Source organism: Numida meleagris, chromosome 11, assembly GCF_002078875.1.
Source record: "Numida meleagris isolate 19003 breed g44 Domestic line chromosome 11, NumMel1.0, whole genome shotgun sequence".
Lineage (NCBI taxonomy): Eukaryota > Metazoa > Chordata > Aves > Galliformes > Numididae > Numida > Numida meleagris.
The window spans coordinates 2,130,923-2,143,210 of record NC_034419.1 but is presented as its reverse complement, the minus strand read 5'-3'; the positions used below and the strand labels follow the sequence as shown (position 1 = coordinate 2,143,210).

The following is a 12,288-nucleotide window of genomic DNA, read 5'->3' as shown; positions in this document are numbered from 1 at the left end:
CCTGCACGGGGTGGGGGAGGGGCAGCGCAGGGACGGCGCTACGTCCTACCCGGGCTTCGCGATGGAGTGGGGGGGCCCGGCGGGCACGGGGCAGCCGCTGTGCCGTGCCCCGCTGCCCGAGCTTCCCCCAGCCGCGCCCTGCCCGGGGCTCCCCGTGCCGTTCCCGTTCGCTGCCGTCCCCAGCCCCGCGTGTCCGCGCTGGGCCCCGGCTGCTCCCTTCGTGCTGTCACCGCCTCATCCCACGGCATTTCTGCCGCTGCCCGGCTCCGCGCGGGGCGCTTGTGTGCTCGGGAGCGGAGCGCGCACCGCGCGTCCCCGCCGCGCGCGCTCTGCTCGGGGACGCGCGCGGGGCGGGGCGGCGCCGGCTCCATCCCCGACCTCCTCCCTCCCCGCACGGCTTGGGCTCCGGGCGCCCGGCCGCGCTGCCCCGCTCTCCCTTCCGCTCGCTTCCTCCATCGCTTCTGCGGGCGGCGGCGCCGTTCGGCCGGGCCGCGGGGTTCGGGGTGGGCTGCAGTGAGGAGCCCGGGGCGACGGGAGCAGCCGTGTGCCCGGCCGGGGCCGTCCGGAGCCGCCTTCCCTCGCCCCCGGAGAGGAGGGCCGCCGCCTGTACATAGCCGCGTCCGCCGCTGTCTGTGCTCGCCCAGCGCCGCCCATTAAAGGAGCTGGATTTGGCCCTGCGTCTGCTTGTGTCCGCGGGGCGGGGCAGCGGGGTGACTCTGCCTCCCATTGGGTGGGGCACAGGAGTGGCTCCGCCTCTCACTGGGTGAGGCGCGCGTGTTCCACCTCCCATTGGCTGAGGCACGGGTGGCTCCGCCTCCCGCTGGGTGAGGCGCGGGTGTTTCGCCTCCCATTGGGTGAGGCGCGGGGGGCTCCGCCTCTCATCGGGCGAGGCACGCGTGGCTCTGCCTCCCATTGGGTGAGGCACGGGTAGCCCCGCCTCCCGGGGCGGGCCCGGCGGTGACGCGTGAGGCGCGCGCGGCGCTGACGTGTCGGCGCGGGTGCGGGGATGCGGGCGCTGATCCTGGTGGGCGGCTTCGGGACGCGGCTCCGGCCGCTGACCCTGAGCCGGCCGAAGCCGCTGGTGGAGTTCTGCAACAAGGCGCTGCTGCTGCACCAGCTGGAGGCGCTGCGCCAGGTGCGGGCCGCTCCGGGGGGAAGCCGGGCCCCGCCGCCCCGCCGCCCCGCCGCCGCCTGACCGCAGCTCCCGCAGGCGGGCGTCAGCCACGTGGTGCTGGCCGTGAGCTACATGTCCGAGGCGCTGGAGGCCGCCATGCGAGAGCAGGAGCAGCGGGTAAGGGCCCCGCCCCGCGCCCCCGTCCCGCCCCGCCCCGCCGCCCCGCTCTGACCCTCTGCCCGCAGCTCGGCATCCGCATCTCCCTGTCCCACGAGAAGGAGCCGCTGGGCACAGGTAGCGCCGGGCACCGGGAGGGGCGCTGGGGGCACTGGGAGGGGTTCAGGTGGCGGGGGCGGTGGCTGGGTGACGGCCGGCGGCTGGGAGCGCTGCTGGCACCAGGGATGCCGGGACGGGCACAGGTGGTGGGGACGGAGGGCTGCTGACGGCCGGCAGCTGGGAGCGCCGATGGGCACGAGGGGCACTGGGGTTGGTACGGGTGGTGGGGATGGCGGCTGGGTGAGGGCCGCTGGCTGGGAGCGCTGGTGGCACGAGGGACGCCGAGACGGGCGCAGGCGGCACCCAGCCCAAGGCTGGGCTGTCCCCAGCCCCGCGGTGGCACTGACAGCCGGGCAGCGGGACCGCTGGCGCTGGCGCGGGACCTGCTGGCCGAGGGCGGGGAGCCCTTCTTTGTCCTCAACAGCGACGTGATCTGCGAGTTCCCCTTCGCGGCGCTGGCCCGCTTCCACCGGCAGCACGGCGGCGAGGGCTCCATCGTGGTCACCCGTGTGGAAGAGCCGGCCAAGTACGGCGTGGTGGTGAGCGACCCTGACAGCGGCCGCATCTGCCGCTTCGTGGAGAAGCCACGCGTCTTCGTGTCCAACAAGATCAATGCCGGCCTCTACATCTTCAGCCCCGGCATCCTGCAGCGCATCCAGGTAGGGCTGGGCTGGGGACCAGGGGCTGGGGGCTGGAGGCCGTGTCCCCCGGCTCAGCCCACACCCCGTCTCCATCCCCGCAGCTGCGTCCCACCTCTATTGAGAAGGAGATCTTCCCGGCCATGGCGCAGGATGGGCAGCTCTATGCCATGGAGCTGCAGGGTAAGGCCCTGAGCGGGGTCCTGGCCGTGCTCAAAGCCCCACCTGCACCGCTGTCACAGCACCTCTGTCCCCGCAGGCTTCTGGATGGACATTGGGCAGCCCAAGGACTTTCTCACGGGCATGTGCATGTACCTGCAGGCGCTGCGGGCGCAGCACCCTGAGAAGTTGCACTCGGGGCCCGGTGTCGTGGGGAATGTGCTGGTGGTAAGCGCCAGCCCCGGGCACTCTGTGCGGGCTCATCTCCATCCTCCCACCGCTGTCCTCAAGCTGCACCTGCTGTCCCCACGCTGGCTGAGCCGTGCCTCCAGCCCCGCCGCAGCCCCTCTTCCTTGCAGGACCCTAGTGCCAAGATCGGGGCAAACTGCGTCATCGGCCCCAACGTGACGATCGGGGCCGGCGTGGTGGTGGAGGACGGGGTGCGCATCAAGCGCTGCACGGTGCTGCAGGGGGCCCGCATCCGCTCGCACTCCTGGCTGGAGTCCTGCATTGTGGGCTGGAGCTGCTCCGTGGGGCAGTGGGTGAGCAGACACGTGCCGCGGGGCTCTGCGGGGACTGCGCTAGCTCCTGCCCTCTGCCTCCTGGCTGTGGCCGAAGGGAGGAGGGAGGCCTGGTGCCGGTGGGCAGCAGCAGGAGCGCAGCCCCGTGTCCTGAACTGGGCTGGGCGTGACACGGCTCTTGGGCAGGTGCGCATGGAGAACGTGACGGTGCTCGGCGAGGATGTCATTGTCAACGACGAGCTCTACCTCAATGGGGCCAACGTGCTGCCGCACAAATCCATCGCCGAGTCTGTGCCAGAGCCACGCATCATCATGTAGTGCCCGCTGTGCTCTTTCCTGGCTCTGCTCAGATTAAATATTTATATTTCCATCTACCTCTGAGCATCATCTGCACACAGCTGACCTCCCAGAGCCGGCTCGGCTTTCCCTCCCCCTGTCTCAGGGCACCGTGTAAGGAAGAATAATTTAATGCTGCATTTCATGAAGTCAGCCCCCAGCCAGGGGCGAAGTCACAGAGCTCAAACACACAGCCCGGCCCCAGGCAGCGCTCACCACACGCGGGGCTGCTGTGGGGACGAGGCCTCGCGCTCCCCTCCCTGAGAACGGCCCCTCCCTCCCTGCAGCCCCTGCCCTGTGCCGGGGACAGACCCACGTGCAGGGCCGGGCGCTAGGAGCTGGGCGGCTTGGTGAAGTCGTCCACCCCCGTGATGGTGGCCTTGCAGAAGAAGCAGTCCTTGTTGTTCATCAGGTGCTGGTTGATGCAGGCTCTGGGATGGGGGAAAAGAGCATAAGCACTCCCGAACCCCAAACGCTGAGGGGGGCTGGGGCCAGCGGGAGCTACTCATACTCACTTGCAGGACTTGTGTGAGCAGGGCCGGAAGATGGCAGAGATGGGGTGTGCGTAGCAGATGGGGCACAGGTCCTCCTCGCTGGTGGGCTGTGGGGGACGGGTGGGTGGTTGGCACAGGCAGCAAGAGCCCGGCACCCGGGAGCTGGGGGGACAGCGGTGCCGGGGCTGCAGCAGAGTCTGGAGCAGCAGAGCTGTGCATGGGGAAGGGCTCGGAGGACACTCACCAGCGTGGTGGCAGCCGCCTGCTTGGACTCCTCGCTCAGGTGGCTCAGCATCTTGTCCACCTTGGACAGCTCCTCGGCACTGATGTACTCAGTGTCTAGGGGGACAGAACCGTGTTAAGTGCTGAGTGGTTCCCTGCTGCTGGGACTGCTCCACACCCAGTCCTGCCCCCAGGGCCAGCAGCCCCCTGCCCCAGCCTGGCACAGCACTCACATGTGCTCAGGGAGAAGTGGCGTTTCTCTGTGGCCGGAGCAGCTGCTGCCATGGCTGCGGGTTCCGCATGGCCCAGCAGGTACTGGATGGAGCGCAGCTGGAAGCAGGGGTCTGCCAGCAGCACCGCTGTTGCACGCTCAGCCCTGCAAAGGGACAGACACAGTCAGGCTCTGCCCCCGTGCCCCCACATCCCCAGGCATGGTCCTGGCTCAGCCCCAGCACCACGCGGCTGGCCTGTTCTGCAGGAGCTGTGCCAGGGCGAATGCAGCATGGTGGGAGCCCCCAGCACATGCCAAGGCAGCCAAAGGGCATCCCTCCTCCCCCTCCTCCACTACCATCCCACTGGGGATGTGCTGCAGGCCCCTGGATCAATGTGCTGCACTGGCATTTGCTGAGGTTGCACCTCCTGCTCAGGTGCCAGCTCGCACCCCCAGAGCTGTGGATTAGCTGAAGCAGCTGGCACCAGCATTGCATGGTGAGGGCACAGCACTGGCTGTGCACAGCAGCCCGGGGCACCTCTGCACCTCGGGGACAGCACACACTGTCCCCATGGCACGCAGGTGCCCTGGCAGGTAGGAGGGAGAGAGTGGTTGTGGCTCTTCAGGATTCACGCATCTGCAGGGAGGGCCCGGCCAGAGGAAGGGCACAGTGTGGCATCCAGAGCCCCCAGCGCTGCTTGGGCACTGTCTCCATTGTGCACCTGCCCTGTGCCCCATCCACAGCCCCATGGCCACCTCCAACAAGGGCACAGCTGGGCACAGCCGGGCGCAGCAGTCTCCATCTCTGTCGCTGGCTGAGCTGTGCTGGGGAGCAGGGGGTTAACAGCCCCTCAGCGCACAGCAACCACAGCGGCCGAATGAGCTTCTGCTGCCCTAATGGAAACCAATTCCCCAGCCCTGCTCTCCACTTCCCACCGAAGAGCCCAGGAGCTGGCAATGACATTCCTGCGCGTCCTTCACCGCACGGCTGTCCCTGCTAGCAGCACCCTCTCCTCCGCAGCGATCCCTGGGCTCAGCTTGCCCCCATGGATGGGGGTGCCGGGGGGTCCCTGCCGGCTCACCAAGGGCTGACCGGGACAAGGACAGCGAGGGACGGACACGCCGGTGTGTGGGAGGTCAGCGAGGCGCAGCGGCTGCCGCTGTTGAAGGAGGGACAGAGGCTGCGCGTGGCCGAGGGTCTCGGAAGCGGTCCCCCGGGATAAGCACCCGCACCGCCCTGCCCACCGCAGCAGGCGAGGGAGGGACGTGCCGAGCCGCCTGGCCACCGCGGCCACCACTCCCCACGCCGGGACCAATGGGCTCCCGCCCGGCCCCCACGCTGCGCATCGCCAGCACGTAAATAGGGGCGAGCGGGCGGCCGCCGGGAGATGCTGCCTGGGAGGCTGCCGGGCGTGGGGATGCGCGGTGCCGAGCCCTGAGAAACTTGGCGCTCCGGGGACGCACGGCGCTGGGAGGCGTTGGGTGAGCACCGCGGCACCCCGTGCTGGATGCGGTCCCCCCGCAGCGCACGGCCGGCTGGGGAGCGGGTACGTGTCTCTCCGTGAGGGGCCATGCCGCCCCTTAGCTCTGCTCCAGCCCCGAGGCTGCGGTCGGGCTCTGCCAGCACCTGGTAGGGCAGCACGACCCCGCCGAGCCCCATCGCCCCCGGCTGCCGAGCGGCGTCATGGCCCCGTGGGCGACCGCGGAGCTGTGGCTGCTGCTGCTGCTCCAGCTGTGCCCCGCGCTCACCTCGCCGCCCCGCAGCTGCCCCGCTGTTTGTATCTGCACCTCCGACCTGCTGAGCTGCAGCCGGCAGACCCTGCAGCATGTGCCCCACGCGCTGCCGCCCACCGCCACCACGCTGGACCTGAGCCACAACGCTCTGAGCCAGCTGCAGGACGGCTGGCTGGCCGCGCTGCCGCACCTCGAGGCCCTGCACATCGGCCACAACCAGATCGGAGAGCTGTCCCCGCGCGCCTTCCACAACGCGTCCCGCCTGCGGCACCTCGACATGTCCTCCAACCGCCTGCGCGCCGTCGAGACGCACTACTTCGAGGAGCTGGTGAGCCTGGAGGAGCTCCTGCTCTACAACAACCGCATCGCGCGGGTGGACGAGAACGCCTTCGCCAAGCTGAGCGGGCTGAGGAAAGTGTACCTGAGCTGGAACAACCTCACCTCCTTCCCCTTCCGCGCCGTGCAGGGCCTGGGCAACTTCAGCCTGCGCACGCTGGACCTGTCCTCCAACAGCCTGCGCAGCCTGCCCGTGGAGGAGCTGGCGGCACTGCCCGAGCACGTCCGCAACGGCCTCTACCTGCACAACAACCCCGTGCGCTGCAGCTGCCCGCTCTACCTGATGCTGCAGCGCTGGAGGCAGCGGGGGTTCAGCTCGGTGCGGGACTTCTTCGAGGAGCACACCTGCAAGGTGTCCGACGCCGTGCCGCGCTCCCTGATCAAGCTCCTCAAGTACAGCCACCTGTTTGAGAACTGCTCGGCCGAGCCCGACCCCGCGCAGCCCGCGCCCTTCCGGGTGACGGTGGGCCGGGTGCTGCTGCTGGCCTGCAACGCCAGCCTGCCCCACGCCGCCTACATGTGGATCTCCCCGCACCACGAGCCCATCCGGCCCCCGGGCAACGCCAACCGCTCCGTCGAGGTGTTCCACAACGGCAGCCTGCGCATCGCGTCCGCCCGGCCCTGGCACTCGGGGGTCTACGTCTGCTTGGCCATCAGCGGCCCCCACAACATCAGCCGGCTGTGCGAGGTCAACGTGACGGTAAACTACTCCAAGCCGGACGGGGAGACCTTCAGCACTGGCCTGACCACGCTGCTGGGCTGCATCGTCAGCCTGTTGCTGGTGCTCGTCTATCTGTTCGTGACGCCGTGCCGCTGCCCGCCGTGCTGCAGGACGGCCCCCCCCAGCCCCCCGCAGGAGTGCAGCGCACAGTCCTCCATCCTCAGCGCCACGCCGCCCACCACCGACGGGCCCAGCCGCAGGGCCAGCAAGCACGTGGCCTTCCTGGAGCCCGCCCGCGAGGCGCTGGATGGCAAGGAGCGCCCGGCGCCCGGCGAGGCCCTCCCCGATGGCAGGCACCCCAAGGTGCTGCAGCTGCGCTCGGATACCGAGTCCATCAGCTCTGTCTTTTCAGATACCCCCATCGTGTCCTAATGGGGCTGAGCCTCCCCACAGCCGTGCCCCAGCACTCAGCCTGACTATGGCAGGGGGGTTCAGCACCACCTGCACCGCTTCAGCCGCCAGCACAAGGGTGATGCCGATGGACTCGGCCCGCCTGCGACCCCTGTTTCATCCCGGCAGCAGTGATGCCAGCGCTGTGGCCATGGGTGTGCAAAATCCAGCCCAGCGCTCCCACCCCGATCCCTCCAGTGCTGTCCTCGGGGGCTCTCAGGGATGGCCACGCCACAGTCCCCAGCCACTCGGAGTGGAGGGAGCACGGTCCTGTGGCCCCACTGATCCACTGCAGGACCGTGCGGGGAGGAGGGGGCTCAGCACCCAGCCAAGCAAACATTGCACGCTTTTGCCTCTGAACACCCCTGAAGCTGTACATAGTGACATCGGGCACCGGGAGGTGACTGACGCAGCGCTGCTCGCAGCTCCCTGTGCCACCAAGGACGCCGAGGTCTCCTGCACCGCCTGCGCTCGCTGCTTCTCCTTGAGATGGACGTGCGCTGCTCGAGCACAGCTATTGAGGCAGTAATCTAATAAGCCTGTCGATAAATGTGAGTAATGCTCTCCTCTCTCAGGCCATCACTCTCCAGTTACATTTGAATTAAAAAATGCCTATTTTTTTAAGCTCACGCTGGGCTGTGCGTCTCCTTGCCCTCACAGCGGGGCAGCCGGGCTGGGGGCTGCAGGGCCTCCATGATCCACACGGGGCTGGTGTGGCATGAAGCACTGGGGGCTGGGCTAGGGGAGCCTCTGGTCACTTGTCCCCAGGAGGTGACATCTGTGAGGTGGGGAGGGGGCTGCACCAGTGATACACAGCACACCCAGGGACCAGCAGCATTCAGAGGCGTGGGAGACCTGCTTGCTCAGGAGCAGGCCGGCCCAAACGCTGCAAAGTCTCCCCTGCGGGACTGGGGGACCACAGCGGGATGTGGGGCCAAGCAGAGGGACACCACCACCCCTGCACAGTCACGATGAGAGAGCACAGCTCTTGCTTGTCCTTCCACTCTTCCGGCACAGAGACAAGCAGCTTATTTCCAGCACAAAGTCAGCCCTGCCCAAAGCGCTCGGGCTTGCCACCTGACACCGACCTTGTGCAGCCCCGTGCCATGAGCCCTGTGGCTGCTGCTTGGCGAGGGATGGGGACTGACAGCCGCCGCCGGCCCTGCCCTCACTGCCCGCGCCTGCTGTCCCCTTGCGTTAGTGCAGAGCCACTGATGAGCCCAGGATGCTGAGCGGCCACATCGGCTGCTGCCGGGGCTGGTGTGGAGCTTTGGCGTGGGGAGGGTTGGAAAGTGATGCCCTGTCCCCTGGGGACAGAGTTGTGGTGGCACTGTCCCCCAGCTCTACTCCCACGCAGGGATCCCACTGGGGGGGATCTGGGTTTGCCCTTTCTAATGGGAATCCTATCCCCCCCGCTTTTCTGTTGAGCAAAGCCATCCCCTGCCGAGGGATCTGGCTGCTGCACCACAGCAGCGTGCTGATGCTTCACCTCCGAGTCTGGAAAAGCATCCCAGAAAGGTGCTAAAGTGAGGGGATGGTATCATCCACCCCAAAGCACGGGGCCTGCTGCTCCCTGCAGCTGGCTGACCCCAACCCATGGTGCCAGGACGTGGTTGTTCCAGCGCCTGTCACAAGGGCTCCCTGTTTCCCAGGAGAACCCCGCCGCGGTGTGTCACACCGTTCTGGTGCCAGGAAAGGACTCTGCCCCGCAGTGCCGCTCCAGCCAGGTGCTGGAATGCTCAAAGCAGTCCCTTAGGCAGTTTGAACAGCAAATTTCAGTCAGGGAAAGCACAGCCGTGAGCATGGTCCCCGCAACAGGCAGGGCTGGAAATGCAGCGGACGGTCTCCATCACCACCATCCCCCCCTGGCAGCCACCTGCACCACTCCGGCCCGGCCGGCTGCCATGCCACAGATTGGCACGCAGCACAGCACCCTGGGTGTGCAGGGAACAAGGATCATCCGTCCCCTGCGCTCCACATCTTGGTCCCCTCCTGCCCTCCCACTGCTGGAGCTGGCTGCACCTGGAGCCCTCCCTTACCGTGCTCCTGGACTTCCAGAGAGACTCAGGCAGCAAAGCCCCGTGCCCCAGCCCGTGCACCCCCTGCCCAGGGCACAGTGAGCGGAGCAGCCTGTAACTGGGTGACCACAGTGCTTCCCTCCGTCCTCCCCACCTTTCGGGTGGCACTCCCTGGGAGCCTCCCAAGGCTCCACTAGGGCTGTGCTGCTGACAAACCCACCGGACCCCTGCACAAGTCCCAGCCCTCCAAACCAGAGCTCCGCTGCCACCAAATGTGTCCCCTCACACGTGGACACCTGCGGAGAACCTTCGGGCACTGCCCCTTTCCCTGTCGCTCGCTCTCATCAGGATCATTACACAAGATCTGGCCAACACGGCTCCATTAGCTCACTCCAAAGGAGGCTTAATAGAAAATCTGCTCAATTATTTAGCAGACAAACGGGGGGATGATACTGGCTGAAGGCTGCCAGGGTCCCTGGCATGGTCCCAGTGAGTCAGAGCAGCTCCGGGCTCAGCTCCCACCTTCCCTCTCCTCCCCATAAAATCAAGGCATGGTCATTAAGGCCTGGCAGAGCACGGAGCACACGGGCATCCCGCTAGCCCTGCTGGGCACTGGGAGCACCATCAGTGACACAGCCGTCCCCACAGACGCGAGGAGTGCATTTCTCCTCTCCTGGAAGCACAGCCCGTGGACTAACGCATACCACGTATCAATTGTCTCCTCACATCCCAGCCCGGGCAGTGTTCCCTATTCCTGTGCTTAATGGCCCTTTTTGTGCCAGGAGGCCGTAATGGGAGGACTTGATGCCTGGCTGAGCCTCCCGTGCTGGGCAGCACAGTTGAGGCATCAGATCGCATCCTGCTGCACCCAGGGCACGGCGCAGAGTCCTGCTCTCCCTGCTGTGCGCTCTGTCCCCCAGCACGTGGCACAGGGTCAGCTCGTGGACAGAAACCCCACTCAAGCAAGGAGGTCACACGAGGTCCTCCTGTCCCTTGTCCTCGCCCTCTGGGGCAGAGCTCCCTGCAGGGAACCCGGCAGGTGAACAGCTAGTGCCGGGTAATTCCTATGGAGAGGTTCCTCCGAGCAAACTCACACGGTGTAATTGTTCTGCTCATGATTTCTGGAAATCTTGGAGTTGCCAAATGGGACCTGGAATAAATTTCTCCCTAATTCTACCTCCAGGCAGTGCTTCTGCAGAAGGGGGATGCCCATCCTGTTACCTGCTCGCCCCACTGAGCGCAAGCAAGAAAGGAAAAAGGAGGGCTGTCTCCTCTTGGGTCCACGTAAACGGGTCTGACGGACAGAACCTGGGGACAGGACCCTTGCTGCTGACTCCCTGCAGCAACGCAACCCACAGCAGCCACCTCCTGTGGGACAGAACCAACCCGAGAAAGGTTTAATTCTCCTTTTTCACTCCAAGGAGCATCCTCTTGCTCACGTCCTTGGAAAAGGACACTTCCCCCTGCCTGCTCTGCCGACTGCTGCTGAGCTGTGCCACCTCCCTCTGCTTTAGGGTGACTGTGGTCAGAGATCCCAATGGGGCCATGCTCAGTCCCGCTGCGCCTCCCGGTCCTGCAGCCCTGTTTGCTGGTGCTGTGCTGAGCAGAACCACCCTGCAAGCAAGGCACAGCCCTGCTCCCCAGCTCCAAGCTGGCAGGAGGGTGAGTGCTCAGCTCTCCTTCCCTGGGAGTTATCTGCTGTCGGTACCACCAGGCTGCCTGCCCCCTGCTCCGGGAGCAAGGGGGTCTCTGGGATGCTCAGCCTTGGTACTTCTATGTCTTGTTTGACCTGAGCAGCCTCCCTGCAACGCCTGCCTGCCTTTTATAGATCAGTGGTGTATCAAATCTCAGTGTTATTGCTGGGCTTTGCAAAATCATGTAGAAGCATTTTGTTTTACATAAAATTTTCCCTGGGCTTCCTCCTGTCTCACCTTGTGCTTCTCCCGCTCCACCAGCCCCACCGTAAGGACACAATGCTTTCCTGCACCATTCCCCTGCTTCTTATTAACCTCTGCTTTCCAGTGCCCAAGGAGATGGATGTACAGCCCCTGATGAACAGTCTCAGACACACCACTTCTCAGCTGCACGATGGGGTACAGCACCTCTGCTCTGTCACCGTGCTATCCTACCTGCTGAGGGCACCACTCACACATGGGGGACAGTGCCACCCAGCAGCTGTGACAGCAGCTGCCCAGCTGTCACCAACCAAAGCACAGCTGGCTTTGCAGGGGAGACACAGGCTGGGAGGTTTCTGTCTCCCTGAAGGAGGGACAGGTGTGGTCCCATCACGTTGCCACCTTCCCCTGCTTCCTGAGTTTGCTGGACTGGAGGTCAGAGAAAGAGGTTTTAGCCCTGGGACAGTTGTTCTAGGGACAGGGAATGGGGAAGGCCTTCTCGTCCTGCCTGGCACACAGAGAACCGCTTTACATCTCTCCCCTTTCCCCCAGGAGGAAGGAACCAGTTATGGTGTCAGATTTATGAAGTTTGCCCTTTCCAAGCGTGAGGATTCTGGGGCAGAGCAAAATACACCCAAACCCACAGTCCAGAAAGGCCACTGTCACCCTTGGGGCTGTGTGACCGGTGCAGCAGCCACGGGAGCAGGATATAATTAGATGTATTTGTGTACATCTTTGAGTCCTTGAGAGAAGAAGCTGAAAGACTGGCTGCATGGCTGAGCCTCATGCCCAGATGGGGCTCTGCTCTGTGCACAGCCAGGGACTGTGGTGCTCTCCAAAGTAGGATGAGCAGGGCTGACAGGACAGTCCCTTCCTACAGCATCCTATAGGACATGGCAGTGGGGCAGCACTGGGAGAGAGCAGGAACAGGCTGCAGAGGGCATCAGCACGAGCCTGTTTGCAGAGCTCAATGCAAGCAGACACTGGCACACACAAATCAGCAGCCCGAGCCATGGCTTCACTTACAGCTTTTTCAGCAAACACGTGTGGAGCTGTTCTGCCCCCCAGCACGAAACCATCGATGTGCTGAATGCTCCAAGCACATCTGCCTCTCCTCACCTCGGTCCCCACACTCCTACTGCTCCTGCAAAATCTCCCAGGGTGCACACGTCGGCAAAGCAATGCCATGTGCAGCAACACTGTGCTTCAGAAACCAAAAGCCA

At 65.4% G+C, this 12,288-nt stretch overlaps 3 protein-coding genes across 3 annotated transcripts in view; 2 read left to right on the top strand and 1 right to left on the bottom strand.

Moving 5' to 3' along the window:
* Positions 945–3,082, top strand: GMPPB (GDP-mannose pyrophosphorylase B). Its single transcript, XM_021409870.1, has 8 exons — positions 945–1,135; positions 1,211–1,291; positions 1,360–1,408; positions 1,748–2,049; positions 2,133–2,211; positions 2,288–2,415; positions 2,547–2,729; positions 2,895–3,082. The coding sequence occupies exons 1-8, from the start codon at positions 1,007–1,009 to the stop codon at positions 3,024–3,026; spliced, it is 1,083 nt and encodes a 360-aa protein (XP_021265545.1). The 5' UTR covers positions 945–1,006; the 3' UTR covers positions 3,027–3,082.
* The window catches only part of RNF123 (ring finger protein 123), a gene marked incomplete at its 5' end in the record, with an annotated part of 32,372 nt that continues 23,243 nt past the window's right edge, over positions 3,160–12,288 (bottom strand). Inside the window, 4 exon segments of the mRNA XM_021409852.1 lie at positions 3,160–3,475; positions 3,560–3,645; positions 3,783–3,877; positions 3,994–4,136. Of these exon segments, the coding sequence (XP_021265527.1) occupies positions 3,376–3,475; positions 3,560–3,645; positions 3,783–3,877; positions 3,994–4,136 (424 nt within the window).
* On the top strand, positions 5,520–12,287 carry AMIGO3 (adhesion molecule with Ig like domain 3). Its single transcript, XM_021409857.1, has one exon. The coding sequence runs from the start codon at positions 5,656–5,658 to the stop codon at positions 7,132–7,134; it is 1,479 nt and encodes a 492-aa protein (XP_021265532.1). The 5' UTR covers positions 5,520–5,655; the 3' UTR covers positions 7,135–12,287.